The sequence below is a fragment of the Mustelus asterias genome, chromosome 24, assembly GCF_964213995.1.
Source record: "Mustelus asterias chromosome 24, sMusAst1.hap1.1, whole genome shotgun sequence".
Classification (NCBI taxonomy): domain Eukaryota; kingdom Metazoa; phylum Chordata; class Chondrichthyes; order Carcharhiniformes; family Triakidae; genus Mustelus; species Mustelus asterias.
The window spans coordinates 22291848-22318420 of NC_135824.1; the positions used below are offsets into that span (position 1 = coordinate 22291848).

The following is a 26573-nucleotide window of genomic DNA, read 5'->3' on the forward strand; positions in this document are numbered from 1 at the left end:
TACTGAAAGGCACTGATGGATCTCACTCCCGGACAGTGAGAACTGGTTTAAATTATGGCGGTGTCTCAAACTGTTTAAAACACTCCAACAAGGCAAATCTCCTTAATGAAGTGCAAACACCTGGTGGTCAGTTTTCACACGGGTTCCTGAAGGGCAATGATACAGGCGGCTGAACACCAGATTGGATACATTTCCCTGTAAAATAACACCCGGCAACACACTTCATAAAACGCAACATAGGAACAAATGAAAGACAGAACTGGGAACGCAACACAATAACTGTTACATTCTTAGCAGAAATGTCATGGATACTTTGACGCGCTGCTCCCAATTTGCGAATAAACATGAGACTTGTCCACCTTCCTCTTTATTTCAATCAGAGGGGTATTAACATGTCTGAAAATCTCATTTTAATATCAGACATTCAGTGATTAACCATTACAAACTCTGCTTCATACTTCTGATTAAGTAAGTGAGGTCAAAGTCTCTGTCTGACACACTGATTAGAACAAATCTCTGCTGTTGCGTGAAATTTGCCGGAATCTGGAATAAATATCCAGTTTGAATGGTAGAACACTTCCTCCAGGCTTCAGATAAAACGCCAGCAGGAACATTGAGTTTCAATCCCCAGACTACAAGCTTTTCAATCCCTCTAAAAGTTAGATAATTTCAATGGATTTGGCTGCATCCTTGGTAAATGAGAGAAAAAGGTTAGTGCTGAAGGAAGGTGGCTTCTGAAGAATGTCACCCTCCCTCCCCCATACAACCCATCTCTCCGGATTGTTACATCGAATTTGGATATTCATAGGAACATATTCATTATTGCCTCCCCCATCTTTAAAGTTTTTAAAGTTTATTTATTAGTGTAACAAGTAGACTTACATTAACACTGCAATGAAGTTACTGTGAAAATCCCCTAGTCGCCACACTCCGACGCCTGTTCGGGTACCCTGAGGGAGAATTTAGCATGGCCAATGCACCTAATCAGCCGTCTTTTATACTGGGGGAGGAAACCGGAGCACCCAGAGGAAACCCACACAGACACGGGGAGAATGTGCAGACTCTGCACAGACAGTGAGCCGGGAATCGAACCCGGGTCTCTGGCGCTGTGAGATTGGCAGTTTGACTGAATTCATGCCAGCAGAACTTGGGGGAAAATATCCATGAAGGGGTTCTGAAGTGGGAAATTCTCTTCCTGACATTCAGCATTTCATAATTCAGCAATCGCGGGGAGAATGGGAAAAGCCAAAACATTTTTGGAAATGATGACTTGTTAGAGGGAGGGGCTTTGCCAAGATTTTTGGCTCACAGAAATCACAGTTTCTTGTCGCTTGGAGACTTCTCTGAATCCAGCCCACAGATTTCATCCCAGTTCTTTTTATCAAATATAAAATCAGCTCAAAGCTCGCTTCCCATTTTAACCCCAGGACATAATGTGCAGAATGTGGAAAGGAGGAGAGAGGGGGTAGGGAGAGGGATGGGGAGGGGGAGGGGGAGAAGGGAGAGGGGTGGGGAGGGGGAGAAGGGAGAGGGGTGGGGAGGGGGAGAAGGGAGAGGGTGGGGAGGGGGAGAAGGGAGAGGGGTGGGGAGGGGGAGAAGGGAGAGGGGTGGGGAGGGGGAGAGGGGTAGGGAGGGGGAGAAGGGAGAGGAGTGGGGAGGGGGAGAGGGGTGGGGAGGGGGAGAGGGGTGGGGAGGGGGAGAAGGGAGAGGGGTGGGGAGGGGGAGAAGGGAGAGGGGTGGGGAGAAGAGAGAGGGGTGGGGAGGGGGAGAAGGGAGAGGGATGGGGAGGGTGAGAAGGGAGAGGGGTGGGGAGGGGGAGAAGGGAGAGGGATGGGGAGGGGGTGAAGGGAGAGGGGTGGGGAGGCGGCGAAGGGAGAGGGGTGGGGAGGGGAGAAGGGAGAGGGGTGGGGAGGGGGAGAAGGGAGAGGGGTGGGGAGGGGGAGAAGGGAGAGGAGTGGGGAGGGGGAGAAGGGAGAGGGGTGGGGAGGGGAGAAGGGAGAGGGGTGGGGAGGGGGAGAAGGGAGAGGGGTGGGGAGGGGGAGAAGGGAGAGGGGTGGGGAGGGGGAGAAGGGAGAGGGGTGGGGAGGGGGAGAGGGGTGGGGAGGGGGAGAGTGGTGGGGAGGGGGAGAGGGGTGGGGAGGGGGAGAGGGGTGGGGAGGGGGAGAAGGGAGAGGGGTGGGGAGGGGGGGAGGGGGAGAAGGGAGAGGGGTGGGGAGGTGGGGAGGGGGAGAAGGGATAGGGGTGGGGAGGTGGGGAGGAGGGATGGGGAGAAGGGAGAGGGGTGGGGGAGAAGGGATAGGGGTGGGGAGGTGGGGAGAAGGGAGAGGGATGGGGAGAAGGGAGAGGGGTGGGGGAGGGAGAGGGGTGCGGATGGGGAGAGGGGTGGGGAGGCGGAAAGGGGTGGGGAGGGGGAGACGGGGGTGGGGAGGGGGAGAGGGTGGGTGGGAGGGGGAGAGGGGGGTGGGGAAGGGGAGAGGGGGATATGGGGAAGGGGAGAGGGGGGGTGTGGGGAAGGGGAGAGGGGGGGTGGGGAAGGGGAGAGGGGGGTGGGGAGGTGGAGAGGGGGGTGGGGAGGGGGAGAGGGGGGTGGGGTGGCGGGGGAGGTGGAGAGGGGGGATGGGGAGGGGGGGAGGGGAGGGGGAGAGGGGAGGGGAAGAGGGGAGGGGTAGAGAGGAGGGGGAGGCGGTGGGGGAGAGGGGGAAGGGTGGGGGTGGGGAGAAGGGAGGTGGTGCGGGTGGGGAGAAGGGCGGGGGTGGGGTGGGGAGAAGGGAGGGGGTGGTTTGGGGAGAAGGGAGGGGTGGGGAGGGGGAGAAGGGAGGGGTGGGGAGGGGGAGAAGGGAGGGGGTGGGGAGGGGGAGAAGGGAGGGGGTGGGGAGGGGGAGAAGGGAGGGGTTGGGGAGGGGGAGAAGGGAGGGGTTGGGGAGGGGGAGAAGGGAGGGGTTGGGGAGGGGGAGAAGGGAGGGGTTGGGGAGGGGGAGAAGGGAGGGGGTGGGGAGGGGGAGAAGGGAGGGGGTGGGGAGGGGGAGAAGGGAGGGGGTGGGGAGGGGGAGAAGGGAGGGGGTGGGGAGGGGGAGAAGGGAGGGGGTGGGGAGGGGGAGGAAGGGAGGGGGTGGGGAGGGGGAGAAGGGAGGGGGTGGGGAGGGGGAGAAGGGAGGGGGTGGGGAGGGGGAGAAGGGAGGGGGTGGGGAGGGGGTGGGGAGGGGGAGAAGGGAGGGGGTGGGGAGGGGGAGAAGGGAGGGGGTGGGGAGGGGGAGAAGGGAGGGGGTGGGGAGGGGGAGAAGGGAGGGGGTGGGGAGGGGGAGAAGGGAGGGGGTGGGGAGGGGGAGAAGGGAGGGGGTGGGGAGGGGGAGAAGGGAGGGGGTGGGGAAGGGGAGAAGGGAGGGGGTGGGGAGGGGGAGAAGGGAGGGGGTGGGGAGGGGGAGAAGGGAGGGGGTGGGGAGGGGGAGAAGGGAGGGGGTGGGGAGGGGGCGAAGGGAGGGGGTGGGGAGGGGGAGAAGGGAGGGGGTGGGGAGGGGGAGAAGGGAGGGGGTGGGGAGGGGGAGAAGGGAGGGGGTGGGGAGGGGGAGAAGGGAGGGGGTGGGGAGGGGGAGAAGGGAGGGGGTGGGGAGGGGGGAGAAGGGAGGGGTTTGGGAGGGGGGAGAAGGGAGGGGGAGAAGGGAGGGGGTGGGGAGGGGGAGAAGGGAGGGGGTGGGTAGGGGGAGAAGGGAGGGGGTGGGGAGGCGGAGAAGGGAGGGGGTGGGAGGGGGAGAAGGGAGGGGGTGGGGAGGGGGAGAAGGGAGGGGGTGGGGAGGGGGTGGGGAGGGGGAGAAGGGAGGGGGTGGGGAGGGGGAGAAGGGAGGGGATGGGGAGGGGGAGAAGGGAGGGGATGGGGAGGGGGAGAAGGGAGGGGATGGGGAGGGCGGGAAGGGAGGGGGTGGGGAGGGGGAAAAGGGAGGGGGTGGGGAGGGGGAGAAGGGAGGAGGTGGGGAGGGAGAGGGGTGGGGAGGGGGAGAAGGGTGGGGTGGGGCGGGGGAGAAGGGTGGGGTGGGGTGGGGGAGAAGGGAGAGGGTGGGAAGGGGGAGAAGGGAGAGGGTGGGGAGGGGGAGAAGGGAGAGGGTGGGGAGGGGGAGAAGGGAGAGGGTGGGGAGGGGGAGAAGGGAGAGGGTGGGGAGGGGGAGAAGGGAGAGGGTGGGGAGGGGGAGAAGGGAGAGGGTGGGGAGGGGGAGAAGGGAGAGGGTGGGGAGGGGGAGAAGGGAGAGGGTGGGGAGGGGGAGAAGGGAGAGGGTGGGGAGGGGGAGAAGGGAGAGGGTGGGGAGGGGGAGAAGGGAGAGGGTGGGGAGGGGGAGAAGGGAGAGAGTGGGGCGGGGTGGGGTGGGGGAGAAGGGAGGGGGTGGGGAGGGGGTGGGGAGGGGGTGGGGAGGGGGTGGGGAGGGAGGGGGAGGGGTTGGGGAGGGGGAGGGGGTGGGGAGGGAGGGGGTGGGGAGGGGGAGAAGGGAGGGGGTGGGGAGGGGAGGGGGAGAGGGAGGGGGAGGCGGGTGGGGGAGAGGGGGAAGGGTGGGGGTGGGGAGAAGGGAGGTGGTGCGGGTGGGGAGAAGGGAGGGGGTGGGGTGGGGAGAAGGGAGGGGGTGGGGTGGGGAGAAGGGAGGGGGTGGGGGTGGGGAGAAGGGAGGGGTGGGGAGGGGGGAAGGGAGGGGTGGGGAGGGGGAGAAGGGAGGGGGTGGGGAGGGGGAGAAGGGAGGGGGTGGGGAGGGGGAGAAGGGAGGGGTTGGGGAGGGGGAGAAGGGAGGGGTTGGGGAGGGGAGAAGGGAGGGGTTGGGGAGGGGGAGAAGCGAGGGGTTGGGGAGGGGGAGAAGGGAGGGGGTGGGGAGGGGGAGAAGGGAGGGGGTGGGGAGGGGGAGAAGGGAGGGCGTGGGGAGGGGGAGAAGGGAGGGGGTGGGGAGGGGGAGAAGGGAGGGGGTGGGGAGGGGGAGAAGGGAGGGGGTGGGGAGGGGGAGAAGGGAGGGGGTGGGGAGGGGGAGAAGGGAGGGGGTGGGGAGGGGGTGGGGAGGGGGAGAAGGGAGGGGGTGGGGAGGGGGAGAAGGGAGGGGGTGGGGAGGGGGAGAAGGGAGGGGGTGGGGAGGGGGAGAAGGGAGGGGGTGGGGAGGGGGAGAAGGGAGGGGGTGGGGAGGGGGAGAAGGGAGGGGGTGGGGAGGGGGAGAAGGGAGGGGGTGGGGAGGGGGCGAAGGGAGGGGGTGGGGAGGGGGAGAAGGGAGGGGGTGGGGAGGGGGAGAAGGCAGGGGGTGGGAGGGGGAGAAGGGAGGGGGTGGGGAGGGGGAGAAGGGAGGGGGTGGGGAGGGGGGAGAAGGGAGGGGTTTGGGAGGGGGGAGAAGGGAGGGGGAGAAGGGAGGGGGTGGGGAGGGGGAGAAGGGAGGGGGTGGGGAGGGGGAGAAGGGAGGGGGTGGGGAGGGGGAGAAGGGAGAGGGGTGGGGAGGGGGAGAAGGGAGAGGGGTGGGGAGGGGGAGAAGGGAGAGGGTGGGGAGGGGGAGAAGGGAGAGGGGTGGGGAGGGGGAGAAGGGAGAGGGGTGGGGAGGGGGAGAGGGGTAGGGAGGGGGAGAAGGGAGAGGGGTGGGGAGGGGGAGAGGGGTGGGGAGGGGGAGAGGGGTGGGGAGGGGGAGAAGGGAGAGGGGTGGGGAGGGGGAGAAGGGAGAGGGGTGGGGAGAAGAGAGAGGGGTGGGGAGGGGGAGAAGGGAGAGGGATGGGGAGGGTGAGAAGGGAGAGGGGTGGGGAGGGGGAGAAGGGAGAGGGATGGGGAGGGGGTGAAGGGAGAGGGGTGGGGAGGCGGCGAAGGGAGAGGGGTGGGGAGGGGAGAAGGGAGAGGGGTGGGGAGGGGGAGAAGGGAGAGGGGTGGGGAGGGGGAGAAGGGAGAGGAGTGGGGAGGGGGAGAAGGGAGAGGGGTGGGGAGGGGAGAAGGGAGAGGGGTGGGGAGGGGGAGAAGGGAGAGGGGTGGGGAGGGGGAGAAGGGAGAGGGGTGGGGAGGGGGAGAAGGGAGAGGGGTGGGGAGGGGGAGAGGGGTGGGGAGGGGGAGAGTGGTGGGGAGGGGGAGAGGGGTGGGGAGGGGGAGAGGGGTGGGGAGGGGGAGAAGGGAGAGGGGTGGGGAGGGGGGGAGGGGGAGAAGGGAGAGGGGTGGGGAGGTGGGGAGGGGGAGAAGGGAGAGGGGTGGGGAGAAGGGATAGGGGTGGGGAGGTGGGGAGAAGGGAGAGGGATGGGGAGAAGGGAGAGGGGTGGGGAGAGGGAGAGGGGTGCGGATGGGGAGAGGGGTGGGGAGGCGGAAAGGGGTGGGGAGGGGGAGACGGGGGTGGGGAGGGGGAGAGGGTGGGTGGGGAGGGGGAGAGGGGGGTGGGGAAGGGGAGAGGGGGATATGGGGAAGGGGAGAGGGGGGTGTGGGGAAGGGGAGAGGGGGGGTGGGGAAGGGGAGAGGGGGGTGGGAGGTGGAGAGGGGGGTGGGGAGGGGGAGAGGGGGGTGGGGTGGCGGGGGAGGTGGAGAGGGGGGATGGGGAGGGGGGTGGGGAGAGGGGAGGGGGAGAGGGGAGGGGAAGAGGGGAGGGGTAGAGAGGAGGGGGAGGCGGTGGGGGAGAGGGGGAAGGGTGGGGGTGGGGAGAAGGGAGGTGGTGCGGGTGGGGAGAAGGGCGGGGGTGGGGTGGGGAGAAGGGAGGGGGTGGTTTGGGGAGAAGGGAGGGGTGGGGAGGGGGAGAAGGGAGGGGTGGGGAGGGGGAGAAGGGAGGGGGTGGGGAGGGGGAGAAGGGAGGGGGTGGGGGAGGGGGAGAAGGGAGGGGGTGGGGAGGGGGAGAAGGGAGGGGGTTGGGGAGGGGGAGAAGGGAGGGGTTGGGGAGGGGGAGAAGGGAGGGGTTGGGGAGGGGGAGAAGGGAGGGGTTGGGGAGGGGGAGAAGGGAGGGGGTGGGGAGGGGGAGAAGGGAGGGGGTGGGGAGGGGGAGAAGGGAGGGGGTGGGGAGGGGGAGAAGGGAGGGGGTGGGGAGGGGAGAAGGGAGGGGGTGGGGAGGGGGAGAAGGGAGGGGGTGGGGAGGGGGAGAAGGGAGGGGGTGGGGAGGGGGAGAAGGGAGGGGGTGGGGAGGGGGAGAAGGGAGGGGGTGGGGAGGGGGTGGGGAGGGGGAGAAGGGAGGGGGTGGGGAGGGGGAGAAGGGAGGGGGTGGGGAGGGGGAGAAGGGAGGGGGTGGGGAGGGGGAGAAGGGAGGGGGTGGGGAGGGGGAGAAGGGAGGGGGTGGGGAAGGGGAGAAGGGAGGGGGTGGGGAGGGGGAGAAGGGAGGGGGTGGGGAGGGGGAGAAGGGAGGGGGTGGGGAGGGGGAGAAGGGAGGGGGTGGGGAGGGGGCGAAGGGAGGGGGTGGGGAGGGGGAGAAGGGAGGGGGTGGGGAGGGGGAGAAGGGAGGGGGTGGGGAGGGGGAGAAGGGAGGGGGTGGGGAGGGGGAGAAGGGAGGGGGTGGGGAGGGGGAGAAGGGAGGGGGTGGGGAGGGGGGAGAAGGGAGGGGTTTGGGAGGGGGGAGAAGGGAGGGGGAGAAGGGAGGGGGTGGGGAGGGGGAGAAGGGAGGGGGTGGGTAGGGGGAGAAGGGAGGGGGTGGGGAGGCGGGAGAAGGGAGGGGGTGGGGAGGGGGAGAAGGGAGGGGGTGGGGAGGGGGAGAAGGGAGGGGGTGGGGAGGGGGTGGGGAGGGGGAGAAGGGAGGGGGTGGGGAGGGGGAGAAGGGAGGGGATGGGGAGGGGGAGAAGGGAGGGGATGGGGAGGGGGAGAAGGGAGGGGATGGGGAGGGCGGGAAGGGAGGGGGTGGGGAGGGGGAAAAGGGAGGGGGTGGGGAGGGGGAGAAGGGAGGAGGTGGGGAGGGAGAGGGGTGGGGAGGGGGAGAAGGGTGGGGTGGGGCGGGGGAGAAGGGTGGGGTGGGGTGGGGGAGAAGGGAGAGGGTGGGGAGGGGGAGGGGAGAGGGTGGGGAGGGGGAGAAGGGAGAGGGTGGGGAGGGGGAGAAGGGAGAGGGTGGGGAGGGGGAGAAGGGAGAGGGTGGGGAGGGGGAGAAGGGAGAGGGTGGGGAGGGGGAGAAGGGAGAGGGTGGGGAGGGGGAGAAGGGAGAGGGTGGGGAGGGGGAGAAGGGAGAGGGTGGGGAGGGGGAGAAGGGAGAGGGTGGGGAGGGGGAGAAGGGAGAGGGTGGGGAGGGGGAGAAGGGAGAGGGTGGGGAGGGGGAGAAGGGAGAGGGTGGGGAGGGGGAGAAGGGAGAGGGTGGGGAGGGGGAGCAGGGAGAGAGTGGGGCGGGGTGGGGTGGGGGAGAAGGGAGGGGTGGGGAGGGGGTGGGGAGGGGGTGGGGAGGGGGTGGGGAGGGAGGGGGAGGGGGTGGGGAGGGAGGGGAGGGGTGGGGAGGGAGGGGTGGGGAGGGGGAGAGGGGAGGGGGTGGGGAGAGGGGAGGGGGTGGGGAGGGGGAGAAGGGAGGGGAAGGGGTGGGGAGGGGGAGAAGGGAGGGGAAGGGGTGGGGAGGGAGAGAAGGGAGGGGAAGGGGTGGGGAGGGAGAGAAGGGAGGGGAAGGGGTGGGGAGGGGGAGAAGGGAGATGAGTGGCCGGGGGGAAGTGAGAGGGGTGGGAAGGGGGAAGGGGGAAGTGAGAGGGGTGGGAAGGGGGAAGGGGTAGGGAGAGGGGTATGGAGGGGGAGAAGGGATAGGGAGAAGAGTGGGGAGGGGGAGAATGGGGTCAAGGTGGAGTTAATCTGATTGGGTTGAGGAGGGGGGAGAAGGGGGTGGGGAGTAAGAGGATGGGGAGAGGGGGTAAAGATGGGGTGTAGGGATGGGGAGGGGGTGGTGGTTGGTTTGGGGAGGGGAGTAGGAGTAGGGATGGGGATGAGGAGGGAGCAGTGTGGGAAACGGGAGGGTTATCTCCAATGATAAATGGATTGTAGAACCGTGTGGATATTTCTCGGGTTGGCAGTGTGTTGCTGGGAGCGGCACCGACTGATACTAAATGGCTTCACCCTTCAGCAGTGAGTTATGTGCCTTTAGCTGCTCCCCTTGTAAAACTGCCAGATGTGTGTGTGTGCCAGCTGTAAAGATTCATTCATGAGCGGGTTCCAGAAAGCTGCTCTCTCTGTCCTATCTCCTTGGAAGGGACCAGTCCCCATTTTCACCGGCTGATTAAATTTACTCATGGGTTTGGTTGACTGTAATAAATCAGTATTGAATTATATAAATATTTAGAGTGTGTTATGCAAGCGTCTTTGGGGCACATGAGATGAGTATAAATACTGTCCCAGTGCAAACTTAAACAGAGTGTAGAGGGGCGGGACTTCGATAAGTTGTAAAAAAGTGAACTGAAAGTGGGTGCGTTACCATTTTACCGCATTCCTGCCTTTTAGAAAGAATTTATTTGGCGTGTATTTGGAGTTTTGGCAAAAATAACCGTTCCCATTACTGAAGGTGAGTGAGGGTCATTGGTGAAGTGTGAGGTTTAAAATGATTGAAATGTAGAGAGAGTCGATTCTGTTTATTATGGAAGAATCTGAAACCGAATGTGATTCATAAAAATCGGGATTATCTTTGTTGGAGCTTACGCAACATCTGCTATTTCCAAAGCGCCTTTACCATCAATACATCTCAATACATCTTGCCAACTCTGCCTCAGGTCAGGATGTGACTTGAGTTTGATGGGAAACACTCTGTGCCAGGGGCCTCCTGGCTTTGGGGGGAGGTGGGGGGGGGGGGGGTGGAGATTTTAATATAAAACAATAAATTGACACTCACAGAATGGGACTTGAGTTGGGACAGGTGTAAAAGGAGAAGGTGATCCGGAACAGGTTGGATTTTTATTTGGGAGATCTCCACATTTCAGTGATCATGTTTTCTTTATTCTTGTATTGGAGTGTGGTGTGGGCATGGCTGGCAGGAGCACCATTTGTTGCCTAATTGCCCTTAAACTGAAATGCTAGGCCATGTCAGAGGCAGTTGAAGACAACCACATTGTATCTTTCAGAGGACCAGTGTGGACTCGATGGGCTGAATGAGCTCCTTCTACACTGTAAAGATTCTGTGACATGTAAACATAAAAACATAGCAACTAGAAGCAGGAGTAGGCCATTCGGCCCTTCAAGTCTGCTCTGCTATTCATTATGTTCATGGCTGATCATCAAATTCAATTTCCTGATTCCCCCCTATCCCTTAATCCCTTTAGCTCCAAGAGCTATATCTAATTTCTTATTGCTCCGGTTTCCTCTCACAGTCTGAAAGATGTGCTGGTTAGGTGCATTGGCCATGCTAAAATTTTTCCTCCGTGTACCCGAACAGGCGCCGGAGTGTGGCGACTAGGGGACTTTCACAGTAACTTCATTGCATTGTTAATTTTGGCCTCAACTATTTTCTGTGGTAGTGAATTTCACAGATTCACCACTCTCTGGGTGAAGAAATTTCTCCTCACCTCAGTCCTAAAAGGTTTACCCCTATGGAGCCTAAACCAGGCTGATTTCCTTTCCTGAAGGACATTAGTGAGCCTGGTAGGTGTTTACAACAATCAATGATAGCTTCACAGTCACCATCTCTGGGACAGGTTTTATATTCCAGATTTATAAATTCAATTTAAATACCACCAACTACGATAGTGGGATTTGAACCCACATTCCTCGGGCATTAGATAACAAGTCCAGTAATATTACCACAATGCCACCATCATCCGCTCCCTCTCTGTAGTTACATTGCTCTGGTACAGAGTGAAGCCGGGTGACAGGCTCTTGTAAAGATTCTTGAAGAATCTCAAGGTCGTTACTGACATGGACACGACTGCTAAGAAGGTTTGACCTAACGGCTAACAGTGATTAAGCAATAGGATGATAAAGCACAAGTTGATCAGAAAAGGCAAATGGGACCCTTGGTTCTAAGCAAAGATGTTAAAACACTGGTTAGACCCTGGTTTAAACAATGCGACCAATTCTAAACATTGCACTGGAGGAAGGATCTCAAAGCTGTAGATGAGTTTTACTGGATTGCCACTGTGATAAAGTGCTTCAATTACACAGAGACACTGTAGGAAGTGGGTCTGTTCTCCTTAATGTAGTGAATATTAAGGTGCAGATTTGATGGAGGTGTTCAGAATCTTGACGTTTTGATAGAGTCATTAAGGAGAACCTGTGTCCACTGGCAGAAAGATCATGATGTGGAGATGCCGGCGTTGGACTGGAGGAAACACAGTAAGAAGTCTAACAACACCAGGTTAAAGTCCAACAGGTTTATTTGGCAGCAAAAGCCACTAGCTTTCGGAACAGGCTGTCCCTTCGTCAGGTGGGTGGGAGTTCTGATTACAAACAGGGCACAAAGACACAAACTCAGTTTACATGAATAATGATTGGAATGTGAGTCTTTACAGCTAATCAAGTCTTAAAGGTACAGACAATGTGATCATGAACCAGAGGTGACTGATTTAAGGTAATTTGTAAAATAAAGACATGAGGAAAACATTTTTACACAGTGAATCTGCAGTACACTGCCTGAAAGTATGGTGGAAGCAGATTCAATAATAACTTCCAAAAAGGAATTGAATAAATACTTGAAAGTAAATGTTGCAGGGCTGTGGGAGAAAAGTAGGGAAGTAGCACTAATTAGGTAGCACTGGCATAGGCACGATGGGCCAGATGGCATCCTTCTGCACTTTATCATTGTGTAATCCAACAATGGTTGTAATTTAATGACAAACTTAATTGGTGACAGTCAATACCTCCACAAACCAATGAGCTACTGGGTCCACTCAGATTTCTTACATTTATGACTGAAGATTGAATAAAACATTGATCTGATTTGATTTATTATTGTCACATATATTGGTATGCAGTGAAATGTATTGTTTCTTGCATGCTATACAGAAAAAGCATACTGTTCATAGAGAAGGAAAGGAGAGGATGCAGAATGTAGTGTTACAGTCATAGCTAGGGTGTAGAGAAAGATCAACTTAATATAAGGTAGGTCCATTCAAAAGTCTGATGGCAACAGGGAAGAAGCTGTTCTTAAGTTGGTTGGTACGTGGCCTCAGACTTTTGTATCTTTTTCCCAACGGAAGAGGGTAGAAGAGAGAATGTCCGAGATACGAGGGGTCCTTCATTATGCTGGCTGCTTTTCCCGAGGCAGCGGGAAGGGTAGACAGAGTCAATGGATGGGAGGTTTATAGAATCCTACAGTGCAGAAGGAGACCATTTGGCCCATTGAGTCTGCACCGACCACAGTCCCACCCAGGCCCTATCCCCATAACCCCATACATTTAACCTAGCTAGTCCCCCTGACAATAAGGGGCAATTTAGCATGACCAATCCACCTAACCCGCACATCTTTGGACAGTGGGATGAAATCCACGCAGACACAGGGAGAATGTGCAGACTCCACACAGACAGTGACCCAAGCCGGGAATTGAACCCGGGTCCCTGGCTCTGTGAGGGAGCAGTGCTAATCACTGTGCCACCATGCCACCCATTGGTTTGTGGAGGCTGGTTTGCGTGACGGACTGGGCTTCGTTCACAACCCTTTGTAGTTTCTTGCGGTCTTGGACAGAGCAGGAGCCATACCAAGCTGTGATGCAACCAGAAAGAATGCTTTCTATGGTGCATCCATTATCCTGTTGTGCCTTGTGATGCACTATCAATTACGACACGAAGACTCCAGTGAGTGAGGGAAACTAATAGACTTTTATTCACAGAGAACAGGAGCACACCCTTGTAGCTGACCTGATCCAGACTGAGGCGAGGAGGAGGGACCATCACCTTTATACCCCACTCTGGGTGGAAAGGGAGGGGGTCTCAGGTGGAAAGGGAGGAGTCTCGGGCCAGGTGCAGCGTGGGTGTGTCCAGGCACATACATGTAGTAACAGTGGTTCACCACACCTTGATTATTTGATTCTTTATGGACTTGCCTTGTTTTCTTGTTTCAACAGCTTTTTATTAACAATGAGTGGCATCATTCAATGAGTGGGAAGACTTTCTCAACCTACAACCCTTCTACGGGAGAGAAAATCTGTGATGTTCAAGAAGCTGACAAGGTGAAACGCTTCAGTTAAAATACCAACATTTGTTCCTAACTGTCAAGTTCAAATCATTCCCATTCTCATTAGTTTAGCATGTCCAATATATGTGTAAAATAATTTTTTTAATAATTCAGCAGTGTGAGATTTGTAGAGTGAATTTGTTCAGAATACATAGCAGTTTTGCACCAGGTACAGCGATTATACACACACACACACACACACGCACGCACACACACACACGGGCCAGGAATTGCTGGAAAAATATCAGTGAATTAATGGTGCTCACCATTATAGTTTGTAGAAATATCGAGCAGGTTGGAGCATGGAAAAGATATACCAAAAGTTACAACTCACCACGAATTGTTGGATGATTTGTGCAACACGATCACGAACCTCAACAAAGCTTCATCACGAGCCTTCGCATTGAAAGAAATTGTGTTTGTTAGTCTGGCTGCAGTGTTTGGGATTGCTAATTCACGTTGATTTTAAAAAAAATTAGCGTCACAAGTAGGCTTACGTTAACACTGCAATGAAGTTACTGTGAAAATCCCCTGGTCGCCACACTCTGCCGCCTGTTCGGGTACACTGAGGGAGAATTTAGCATGGCCAATGCACCCTAACCAGCACGTCTTTCAGACTGTGGGAGGAAATCGGAGCACCCGGAGGAAACCCACACGTGAGGGATGTGCAAACTCCACACAGACAGTGACCCAAGCTGGGAATCGAACCCAGGTCTCCCTGGCGCCGTGAGGCTGCAGCACTGTGCCACTATGCCGCCCCCCGTCACGACAGAACAAAACAATCTTAAAAGTCCAGAAAGGGAACTGTGAAGCTGTGGGGTTCTCAGTCCAGCAAGTAGTAGGTTCTTAATGAAGTTGATAAAAAGTTTTTTTTAAAATTTGGCCTGGTAATGTTTGTGTTTCACTGTTGTAATTTACATTTCTCTTAGTGTCAGAGGGTAATGATTTTCCAGATGCAAAGCTGTTTTGACACTCGAGAATGCAATTAAGATAGATTCCTTTGAGGAAATAATTTTGGGATGCAGCATATGTGTAATTTGAGACATGAACTAGTAAATGTAGCATGCTTGAGGGGAAAGCAATGATTTAGGACTTATGGCTCCCAAAGCTCTCCGCCACTGGGATTTTTCTTCCATCATTTCTATGCCTGTTGTAGACTAATTGATAGAGATTGATTGCTGAGATCAGTCAACAGTTCCATCATCATTGTGTTATGCAGCTAACTGTATGATAGAAGGCGAACTAGATGGATTTGGGTGTGTTTGTGTTGAACAATTCCTATTTCTCTATGAAAGCAATAGCTTACCCATGTGTGCACACTGATCATTATGGAAAGGGCTTCTCATTTTATACTTCATGCATCAAGAATGTTTGTACACTTTGCTACCGTGTCATTCATTCATTAACTTCTCAAGGACCAATACATCAATTCACAAACACAATTAGGATACAATGCCCTAGTCTTCTGCTTATTCATTTCTAAATGTTTTCTTACTTTTACATTCTGTCTCTTTTCTCTCTCTCTCTGTCTCTTTCTTTCTCTCTCCGACTCTCCCTCTCTTGAAACTCATTCTTTCTTTCCCTCTCTTTATTTCTCTTTCTGCATCTGATTTAACTATACTTTGTTCTACCCATTCTGCCATTTGCTCTGTTTCTTCCTCTGTCTATTTCTTTCATTGGTTAAAGAAATAGTCCACTAAGCATGACAGCAACGAGTGAGGGCCGCACGGTGGCACAGTGGTTAGCACTGCTGCCTCACTGCGCCAGGGACCCGGGTTCGATTCCCGCTTGGGTCACTGTCTGTGCGGAGTTTGCACATTCTCCCCATGTCTGTGTGGGTTTCCTCCGGGTGCTCTGGTTTTCTCCCACAGTCCAAAAGACGTGCTGGTTAGATGCATTGGCCATGCTAAATTCTCCCTCAGTGTACCTGAACAGGCACCAGAGTGTGGTAACTAGGGGATTTTCACAGTAACTTCATTGCAGTGTTAATATAAGCCTACTTGTGACACTAATAAACTTAGGTTCCAGACATGACATTGACATCACTGCACCATCTTCATTTAAATGTTGCAGCAATTTTCAGCCCAATATCTGATGACTTTTATACGTGTGATGTATAACAATGTGCATTGAGCTTCTGCACTGTATTCAGACCATGAGCAATTTAATGTGTAAACCACAAAGTTTACTGTTGAAATTTATGGATTTGTAGTCTGCAACCTTGATTGTTGTGTTTTATTTTGTCCTTCTGAAGGCTGATGTGGACAAGGCGGTGCAGGCTGCACGGCTTGCCTTTACAGCGGGCTCCGCATGGAGGAGAATGGACGCATCAGAGAGGGGTCGCCTGATCGACAAACTGGCAGATCTAGTAGAACGAGACCGACCACAGCTTGCTGTGAGTATCCAGTCACAGCTTTGACAATCAGACAATGGATTACATGAACACCACATTGCGGACGCAGCAAATAAGACATTCTATCCCCACCCACAGCTGAACTAAATAGAAATAAAAAGACAATAAAAATAAAGTGTAGCAAAAAAGAACATATCATATAGCATAAAACATACAGCATATAACAAAGACCCTACATGAGAAACATGTACCTGAGGAACAGGAGTCCAAGGAACCTGTAACCTAGGAAAATATTCCCTTATAACATATGCCATAATCCCACCTGTTAATCACAAAGCTTTGGATTCATTTATTTAATTACAATCCTCACCATTATTTTGGAAAATATTGGCATCTTATACCTAAGAGATTATCTTACACTTATTATTAATACAGGGTATTTGGTTAAATGGTATTTCAGAATATACATCTTCTAAAACTAGCATTGAATTAGAATTGAATTGTAGAATCCCTACAGTGCAGAAGGAGGCCATTCGGACCATCGAGCCTGCATCGACAACAATCCCACCCAGGACCTATTCCCGTAATCCCATTTACCCTGCTAATCCCCCTGACACTAAGGGGCAATTTAATCATGGCCAATCCACCTAACCTGCATGTCTTTAGACTGTGGGAGGAAACTGGAGCACCCGGAGGAAACCCACGCAGACATGGGGAGGACGTGCAAAGTCCTCACAGACGGTCACCCGAGGCCAGAGTTTAACCCAAGTGCCTCGTGCTGTGAGGCAGCAGTGCTAACCACTCTGCCACCGTGCTGCCCTGAGAATAGAATTAGAATTTAATTACCTCAATGTTTTAAACTGGTTGCGTCATTTCTGAGGTAGTGGGAATTAAGTCAGTAACCATGGTTTGTGCCCTTACATTTCTAATGTAACAGTGCACGGTGGCACAGTGGTTAGAACTGCTACCTCACAGTGCCAAGGACCCGGGTTCGATTCCGGCCTTGGGCCACTCTCGGTGAGGAGTTAGTACGTTCTCCCCGTGTCTGCGTGGGTTTCCTCCAGATGCTCCGGTTTCCTCCCACAGTCCAAAGATGTGCAGGTTAGGTGGATTGGCCATGATAAATTGCCCCTTAGTGTCAGGGGGATTAGCAGGGTAAATACGTGGTGTTGCGGGGATAGGGCCTGGGTGGGATTGTTGTTGCTGTTGGTGCAGATTTGATGGGCCGAATGGCCTGCTTCTGCACTGTAGGGATTCTAAGAATTTAATAATCCTCTTGCTCTCCTTCAGAGGGGCAAAACCTTCAGCTGCTCCTCACAGGCTAGATAGTTAGAAACAGGCCAAATTTATTATTTCGCAGAATATCTCCACAATTGCAACGTTTGTTTAAGTTTCTATTCTGTATGTGGGATACAAAGGAAACACACTCAAACTTACTCAGCAACACATGGGGAGATTTGAGTATCGCACTGATCAGGAGCTAGGAGCCGTCACAGGTCAGTGGACTGTTTTTACACCACAAGCTGAATCTGTTGGCGTGGGCGCAATGAGGCAAAATGCCACGAGTGGAAACTTCATCACACCTCCTAAACTGAAAGTTTAAAACATTATGGAATGAACCATTATTAGCAGATGAATATTTTATGCGATGTTCTTCTCTCTTCTTCCCATTTAAAATCAAGAGATTAGTGTATCCATTCAAATATCAGACAATGGAAATTCATATGATAAACTGAGGGATACGCTGCCTACTAAAACTATACATAAATTGATACAAGGAATTCATAGAATCCCTACAGTACAGAAGGAGGCCATTTGGCCCATCGAGTCTGTACCAGCCACAATCCTACCCAGGCCCTATTCATGTAACCCCACACATTTACCTTGCTCATCCCCCTGACATTAAGGGACAATTTAGCATGGCCAATGCCCCAAACCTGCACATCTTTGGACTGTGGGAGGAAACCGGAACACCCGGAGGAAACCCATGCACACAGTGACCCGAGGCCAGAATTGAACCCGGGTCCCTGGCACTGAGAGGCAGCAGTGCTAACCACTGTGCCACCCGAATTATATCGCATCAAATTATGTTGGGTCCAAAAATCTTTGCTACTGACCGATACATCTGTGAACAAATTTTATTTTATAGAGAAAAGTAAAAGAGAAATATTTTATTATGCATGAAATGAAACTTCGTTTAAAAGTATAAGATAAGCTAAATGTCTCATTACTGCTTATTAACTCATTGCGTCTTTTGCATGATTGGATCCAACTGTTTCTTAAATTACGTTCGGTTTTCCCCCAATACCCTATCCAGGGGCCTCTTGTGAAGAACATTCTGATGAAAGCCTTATCTCTTCATCTACTTTTCTAGTTTAATAAATTATTCTCTTAATCCTTCAAATAATAACGCACCTGCTGAAAACACGTTAGACGCCTAAATCTCCTCTGGTAGCTAACTGGCAATGTCTTCACGTACGGTTCCCTTATGCACTATTACAACACACAGGAAAAGGTTTTGCAAACACATTAACCAGTGTCCCACCAGAGGAAGTGAAGCCCCTAAACGTCAGACATCTGCGAGAAATATGAATAATCCATTTTTACGATCCTAATCACATTAACACACTCATCGCTTTGTCAGTCATAAATGATATGGTCAATGTCCAATTGGATATAGTGCACACACCATGAGAGACTGATATGTACCTTCAAGTAACTAATATTCTGCAAGGCGCACTGTAACCTCGCTTTCTGTCTGCGACTTGATTTATCATCTCACTGAATTGCATTATGTTCTTTGCAGACACTTGAATCTCTAGATAGTGGAAAGCCATTTCTCCAGGCTTATTATGTTGACCTACAGGGAGTCATAAAAACTCTCAGATACTTTGCTGGTTGGACTGACAAGATTCATGGCAAGACAATTCCAGTCGGTAGGTTGACAAAGGAAAGGAACCCACTGGTGTTTCTTTTTGGCAGAGGTTCAAGCAGAGAATACCAAAAAAAAAATACTAAGGCTGAAATGAAAGTTAATGAATAAGCTATGTCTGTGCCTAACCTGGCTTATGTTTAGACAATTCTCTCACCAGGGGACATGAACTTAAAGCTTGTTTTACCTCATGTGGGGAATATGCAGATAAGTTAGTTAAATATCAGGTGCGTTCATACATGTACAGCAGAACTGTTATACCTATTGATAAGGCTAGATACATGTGTCTGATTTGCATATTGTAGCTCAGACTAAATGACATTGCTGAGCAATTTAAACCTGTATGCAATGATACTTAGAAATGTTAGGATGTATTTATACTAAGAATCTCCAAATTTGTATGTATGGAATATGATGTGCAATCAGTGGACTGCAGTCATACTGCCAAGGCCACTAATTTTGAAATGTAACTTTGTGTGGCAGCTAATACAATTGGCAGGACTATCGTGGTGCTTGGTTTTGGAGCACTCAGATATCTGACTAAGATTTCCTTTTGATTATTAATTGATGGGACGTGAGTATCACTGACGAGCCCAGCATTCGTTGTCCAGCCCCTTCGGAATGTGAGCTACCTTCTTGAACCGCGGTTCATGTGATGTCGATCAGTGGTGGGTACGGGGGCAGCGCGTGGCCCGTTGGATCTCTGAGTGCAGCCCCACCAGATATTTTGTTGACCACTGTCCACGTGTAAGGGTTGCCACGTTCCACTGGTTTCCGTCCGTGTAGTTTTTTCCTCCCGGTGTGACTCGCACGTAAAGCGAAGTCAAGTGAAGTGAGGTGCGTGCTGATTGATCACAAGATTGACTGTGGGACCCTCTGCGTCCAATCAAAGCATAAATATTCCTTTTGTTTTCACCATTCAATGTTCATAGGGCTATTAATATATCAACGCATTTTCTATAACTCATTATGAAATATTCGGCGTGTATTAAATGTATTTAATTTTATTCATGGTGTCATGGTCAGTGAACAAGCCCGATTTCAATCTTGTGGCCTGCTGAGATGAAGGAGGGCTGCTCTTGCGGCCCACTCACTAGCCTTGGTTGCCCATCACTAGTGTAGATACCTCCTACAGTGCTATTAAGGAGGGAATTAAGGAGGGCGGCACGGTGGCACAGTGGTTAGCACTGCTGCTTCACAGCTCCAGGGACCTGGGTTCGATTCCCAGCTCGGGTCACTGTCTGTATGGAGTTTGCACATTCTCCTCGTGTCTGCGTGGGTTTCCTCCGGATGCTCCGGTTTCCTCCCACAGTCCAAAGATGTGCGGGTTAGGTTGATTGGCCATGCTAAAAATTGCCCCTTAGTGTCCGGAGATGAGTAGGTTAGAGGGATTAGCAGGTAAAATATGTAGGGATATGGGGGTAGGGCCTGGATGGGATTGTGGTCGGTGCAGACTCGATGGGCCGAATGGCCTCTTTCTGCACTGTAGGGTTCTATGAATGAATTCAATAATCTATGAATTCCAGGACTTTGATCCAGCAACAGTGAAGGAAAGGTGATGTGGGGGTTCCAAGTCAGAGTGGTGTGTGGATTGGAGGGGGACTCACAAGTGGTGGCATTCTCCTGCATCTGTGCTCCTGTTATTCTGGGTGTTAGAGATTGAAGGTTTGGAAGGTGCTGTTAAAAAAGCCCCGTTGAGTTGCATATATATGGAACACACTGCTGCCACTGTGAGCTGATGGTGGAGGGGGGGTGATGTTGAAGGTGATGAATGAGATGCCGATCGCACGGGCTGCTTTGTCCTGAATGCCGTCGCGCTTCGAGTGTTGTTGGAGCTGCACTCATCCAGGCAAGTGGAGAGCCACACTCCTGATTTGTGCCTGGTAGATAGGCTTTGGGGAGTCAGGAGGTGAATTTCTCACTGCAGAATTCTCAGCCTCTGACTCGCTTTTGCCACAATATTTATCTGGTTAGCCCAGTTATGTTTCTGATCAATGGGAAACCCCGGAAAGTTGATGTTCGGAAGCTCAGCAATGGTATTGCCATTGAATGTCAAGGTGAAATGGTTAGATTCCCTCTGGTCTGAAGTGGCCATTGCCTGTACATGAGGAACCGTGAATGATACCGATCACTCTGCAATCACGAGAAAACATTCCCTTTTCTGACCTCATAATGGAGGGAAGGTCATTGATGAAGCAGCTGAGGATGGTTGGGCTTAGATTAGGATTTGATTACTGGTTTATATTTGCCACTTTTGCTTTGATGCACATCTGAAATCACTTCAAATTGACAGGAAACTGGCAGTATAACTCTAACCACGCAGAGCTGATTATTGCAAATCATACTATTCCCAAAAAAATGTCCGATGCAGTTTACTTTTCAGACTGGTACTGCTGATTAACACTAGTTTTTTCAGCCAATTTCACACTAATGTGAAACAGTTTCAGACTTTTATCAATGTAACCGTATGATTTAGGGGTCACTGTAGAATCTTCTGGGCATTTTATGAAGTGCAACATTGATTTTTAAAAAAATATACGAATTAAACTCTGCTGCCCCATTCTCCTAATATTAAAACAAAGTTATCTGGGAGCAAATCTCTCCCTGGTCCAGCCAGATCTAGTTCACAATCTGCGGCAATTGGTCTCAGTGTAGTAAAACCGCAGCCCAAGTTTGCGCTGTCTTGGCAGCTGATGTAAAGAATCAGTTGTTATAGAATCCCTACAGTGCAGAAGGAGGCCATTCAGCCCATCGAGCCTGCACCGACAACCATCCCACCCAGGTCCTATCCACGTAACCCCATGTATTTACCCTGTTAGCCCCCCCTGACATTAAGGGGCAATTTAGCATGGCCAATCAACCTAACCCGCACATTTTTGGACTGTGGGAGAAAACCAGAGCACCCGGAGGACATGGGGAGAATGTGCAGACTCCACACAGACAGTGACCCGAGGCCGGAATTGAACCCAGGTCCCTGGCGCTGTGGGGCAGCAGTGCTAACCACTGTGCCAATGTGCTGCCCTCCGATATAAACAGGGGTAAGTGTTCTTTGGCCATTCACGTCGGTGGGATCTCTGGTCCCACCAGCAGCGCACCCCTGCCCGCGAGTTATCCGGCATCATTGGGTGGCTTCAGTGGGAAATCCCGGCTGGAATTCTCTGATCTTGCCCACGGCTGGGATTCTCCAGTCCCGCTGCTGTGAATGGCGGGTCGGCTGAGCGCCAAATTCCCTGTTGTCGCAGTGGTGGGCCGTACAGGACCAGAGAATCCTGGCCCCCATTGGCAGCAGCGGAACTGGAGAACCCCCGCCACCAGCTCACAGCGCACTGCCTCCCACCGCTGAGAAACACGGGCCTGGGAGGCCGGAGAGTCCAGTCCATAATCTTGGAACTGTAGCTTGGTCTAAACTTTCACTTTGAACATTTGCATACTTCAGTCACTGATTTTGGAGAATTGATGTAATGATATAAATCTATTATGACCTAAACCTGACCTCATAACAGCATCCCTGCAACTGTGGGACATACATTAGTTATATTACCATTTTATCAATTGCTGCCCACTTCAAGATGGTTTTGTTCTCCTGCACCTTATAGGAATTGTTCTAAAACAATCAAACCTCAATTTATCTCAGATCCTCATTACTAAAAGAGAAGAAACTTCAATCCCAACCTTTATTGAAACCTAGGTACCAAAGATAAAAGGACACCTTTTTATCTGGGCGGCACAGTGGTTAGCGCTGCTGCCTCACCGCCAGGGGTCCGGGTTCGATTCCAGCCTTGGGGCTACTGTCTGTGTGGAGTTTGCACGTTCTCCCCGTGTCTGCGTGGGTTTCCTTTGGGTGCTCCGGTTTCCTCCCACACTCTAAAGATGTGCGGCTCGGTGGATTGGCCATGCTAAATTGTTCCTTAGTGCCCAAAGATGTGTAGGTTAGATGGGTTGGCCATAGTATATGCATGGGATTACAGGAATAGGGCGGGGTAAGCCTGGGTCAGAAGAGAGTCGGTGCTGATTTGATGGGCCAAATGGCCTCCTTCTGCACTATAGGGATTCCTTGAGTTGTAGCCCACTGTGTCATTCACTCTTTAGGATGCTCTAGAAAGAGTGCAGAAAAGATTTACTAGGATGCGACCGGGACTTGATGGTTTGAGTTATGAGGAGAGGCTGGATAGACTGGGACTTTTTACTCTGGAGCGTAGGAGGCTTAGGGGTGATCTTATAGAGGTATATAAAATAATGAGGGGCATAGATCAGCTAGATAGTCAGTATCTTTTCCGAAAGGTAGGGGAGTCTAAAACTGGAGGGCATAGGTTTAAGGTGAGAGGGGAGAGACACAAGTGTCTAGAGGGGCAAACCTTTTCACACAGAGGGTGGTGAGTGTCTAGAAAGAGCTGCCAGAGGCAGTAGTAGAGGCAGGTACAATTTTGTCTTTTAAAAAGCGTTTAGACAGCTACATGGATAAGATGGGTATAGAGGGGTGTGGGCCAAATGCGGGCAATTGGGACTAGCTTAGGGGTTAACAAAAGGGGCAGCATGGACAAGTTGGGCCGAAGGGCCTGTTTCCATGTTGTAAACCTCTATGACTCCCATTTGAAGATACCTTTCATTTCCAACATTCCCCAGGCAAAAATATGAATGTGAGCAGTGACTATTAGATTCCACCTAATGCTCCTTTGCATTTGGTGGTTTTGAAGCCTACTCATGCCCTATGTTCCCATGTTTAGAGGAGCGCTTGTGATCACACTGACTGAATACCCCACTGGGCATTGTTCTGCCACTCTATAGTGGTACATCCTTTAAAACCTACGCATGGAAGGGAATTTAAGGAATACAATCATGACCTGTAGGCATTGTCATCATCATGTGTTGTACTTGGTTATTGGTCAGTTCTTCATACAGCTCCGCCCACTTTCATCTGAATGGTGTCGGCAACTTCCAAAAGCATCAAGTGACCAATTGGACAATGTTTTTGTACAAGTTCAAAAGAATCTAGTATCTGACTTAGTAACGAAAGGAACAATTCTCTCCCGATCGTCACCATTTGAATTCTCTCAAGCAACAGATTTGCAATTACTGAAAGAAAAGAAAATTGGGCCCTGGTGAAGGGTCATCCAGACTCGAAACGTTGGCTCTATTCTCTCTCCACAGACACTGTCAGACCTACTGAGATTTTCCAGCATTTTCTGTTTTTGTCTCAGATTCCAGCCTCCGCAGTATTTTGCCGTTAAATAAAATTGGAGATTCTTGACTGTCCCATCTCCCAGTTGTCATCGTCACTCTCTATTTCCACTTCCCCTTAAGTTCTGACAAGAAAAAAAAACTCCCCAGCAAACCTGCGTTCTTCAAATTTCTCCCCGCGTCTGCGTGGGTTTCCTCCGGGTGTTCCAGTTTCCTCCCACAGTCCAAAGATGTGCGGGTTAGGTGGCTTGGCCATGCTAAATTGCCTCTTAGTGTTGGGGGGACTAGCTAGGGTAAATGTGTGGGGTTGTGGGGGTAGGACCTGGGTGGGATTGTGGTCAGTGCAGACTTGATGGGCCGAATGGGCTTCTTCTGCACTGCAGGATCCTATGATTCTATGAAATGTTATTATACCAGTTCTTGAAAGTCCACCATATAGGATGGCGTACACACATTAGAGTCAGATGAGCTTCTCAAGCTTGTGAACGTAATTCCTCTGAGAGTGGTAGTTCAGCAGGTCTCCTTAAAAGTTTCCTCAAAAGTGGAAACTGCATTAAAAAGCACCACTTGATTAAAATGTTTAAGTGGAGGGAATTGCAGGGTTAGAGTTAATTGAACTCTGCCTTCCAGAGGTGGGCGTATATGATGGAAACACATTAAAGAACTGGCATAAATGATGATAGAGTCGGGGCCCAGATGTCTTCCCAGTTTAATGCTGTTCCGCGGAGTGGGAGGGGAGACAAGAGTTAGACTTCGTAAAAATGGACATGCAGTGAATCTGTCAGTCTGGCGTGGTAGCATTGTGAAGGCAGCTCAGACGTCTGTGCAGCCCAGTGCAGACTGAGTTATGATCAATGATAAATCATTTAACAATCTATGTCCAATTGAAATAATTACAGTGTTCAAGAAATATTTGCAAGTGGGTGGGTAGTTTAGAAGGGGTTTCAAATCATAATTTTCAAGCACGACTCATCTTAAATTCCTGCCCCTTTGATAATGAAACACGATGTAATTGCTCAAGAATGAGTCATTTCTGTAGAACGTTGCTCTGTTATTTAAAAAAAAGTCACTGCCGTAATTTTATTGGAGGTCTCCGTGTACCAGGAGTTCTTTAACCCCTGAACCACCCCGTTTCTAGAATTACCCAAATGTCCTGTCAGTTGTCATTTCCAAAGTAGTTCCAATTATCTCGAAGCTAAACCATTGCTAGATTTCGGTTCAGATCTGGAAGGCCTTTGGGACGTGTGTTTTCCCCTCTGGTTTTCCGACAGTTCTTGCTGAGGCTGTGATTTATACCTTGCAACTGTTCTGTTTTTCTGCTAGTCCTGACATTCTGGGCGTGAGAATGAGGTTTGTTTATTGAAACACTTAAAAGGGAAGACGTATCATTGGTGCTTCATTATAAAAGAAAATCACACAGTTGAGAAGAATTACACTGAACTTTAACATCTTTTCACTTTATTTCTAGTTCTGTTATTTCACAAAACATAATTTGTTTAAATGCTCTATGCTGATGACAGCGTGAAAGAGACTGGGCCAAGAGGAGATGCTTATCCCAATAGTGTGGGGAAGTTGAACTGAGATTAATAGATATTATCAAAAGTTCAGGGTCTTCTGCAGTCATTCTAATGGCGTGTGTAATTCGGCTCCAGATCAAGAATCATTCTTTCCATTGACGTTACAATTTTAAAGAAAGGCAACAAACCAATAATAGGATTTTTTTCAATTGTCACATACTGACATTATGGCTGATTTAATTTGAACGTCTGATATACGGCTGCTGCATATTAATTGCGAGTGCCAGTGCATTAATTAGTCATGATTTTGGATTAGATGACAAGTCAGTGAGGCATTAACAATTCAAACATATTTTGGAAATATTCTAATTGGGTAATACTTAAAGCAATATCGCCCATGCTAGAATTATTTTTAGAATTCGTTCAGCTGGTAACTGTTCGTGTAAATAGTTTCTGCCCTTGTTTTTTCCGATTAATTTGCACCTTTGAAAGTCTGTCAGCAGGAACCCCGTCCTTTACTGGGCAGCATTTGTTTGTGTCCAACTGGAGTGGCTTTATCTTGAAATGTTCTGGGTTCTCAAGTTATAGGAGCTATGCATTTCAAGCACTTGCAGAGAGGCTCAAGTATGGTGGAGATTAAACTGTGGAACATGGCAGAATGTTTCCTATGCACCTTCCTTCAGGCACCTTAAGACTGGTGTCAAATGTGCAGACTTCTTTCAAATGGACTCATGTTCACAGAATCACAGAATCCCGACAGTGCAGAAGGAGGCCATTCGGCCCATCGAGCCTGCACCGACAACAGTCCATCCAGGCCCTATCCCGATAACCGCATATATTTACCCTGCTAGTTCCCCTGACACTAAGGGGCAATTTAGCATGGCCAATTAACCTAACCCTAATCTTTTGGACTGTGGGAGGAAACCGGAGCACCCGGAGGGAACCCACGCAGACACGGGGACAATGTGCAAACTCAACACAGACAGTTACCTGAGGCCGGAATCGAACCCGGATCCCTGGCGCTATGGGGCAGCAGTGCTAACCACTGTGCCACCGTGCCATCATGTTGTTGTCTCCCAGACAAAGACCAAGCAGATTAGTTATTGGTTCAGAAACTGGGCGGGGAGCGGAATAAACCTTTGTTAAAGACAATTAAAGAGAATTGGAATCTATCCTTCGCAGCCCCTTGTGGAATTAACTCTTGAGACATGAACGATCATCACAAGCCAGGCCACTAAAATGTGGCACTAAATTCAATCTGTATGGAATGTATTTGAAATAAGCTTTTAAGAAAGCTTTAAAATCAGGATCCTGCGCTCCTGGTGAGTCAGTTTTTCAGTCGAGCAGCTGAATCTACTGGGCAGGAACTTACAATCGTTGATTTTGAAGAGTGTTGGTGAGTTGGCTCTGGGTAACGGACTTAACCGCATGAATGGCAGGAGCCAGCTCCCAGATCCAAATTTAAAGAGCACCTTAAAAGGATCTTAAGCCGCTTCAGCCAGCGTAGCAGTAGGGATGTTGTAATTAGTCCAAGAGTCCCTGGGTTAAAGAGAGGCCAGCTTTACTGCACTTTCTGCCAATCC

The 26573-nt window shown here is 52.1% G+C and overlaps 1 protein-coding gene across 3 annotated transcripts in view; it reads left to right on the forward strand.

Annotated features, from left to right (window-relative positions):
- Nucleotides 1-26573, forward strand: part of aldh1a2 (aldehyde dehydrogenase 1 family, member A2) — a 106288-nt gene that overhangs the window by 26441 nt on the left and 53274 nt on the right. For 2 of the 3 annotated variants that reach the window (XM_078241023.1, XM_078241022.1), the window contains exons 2-4: nucleotides 12901-13005; nucleotides 15265-15405; nucleotides 18170-18299. In XM_078241023.1, the coding sequence (XP_078097149.1) occupies nucleotides 12901-13005; nucleotides 15265-15405; nucleotides 18170-18299 (376 nt within the window). Of the gene's footprint in view, nucleotides 1-9282; nucleotides 9414-12900; nucleotides 13006-15264; nucleotides 15406-18169; nucleotides 18300-26573 lie in introns of those variants that run through there. The other variant, XM_078241024.1, reaches the window with a different exon arrangement.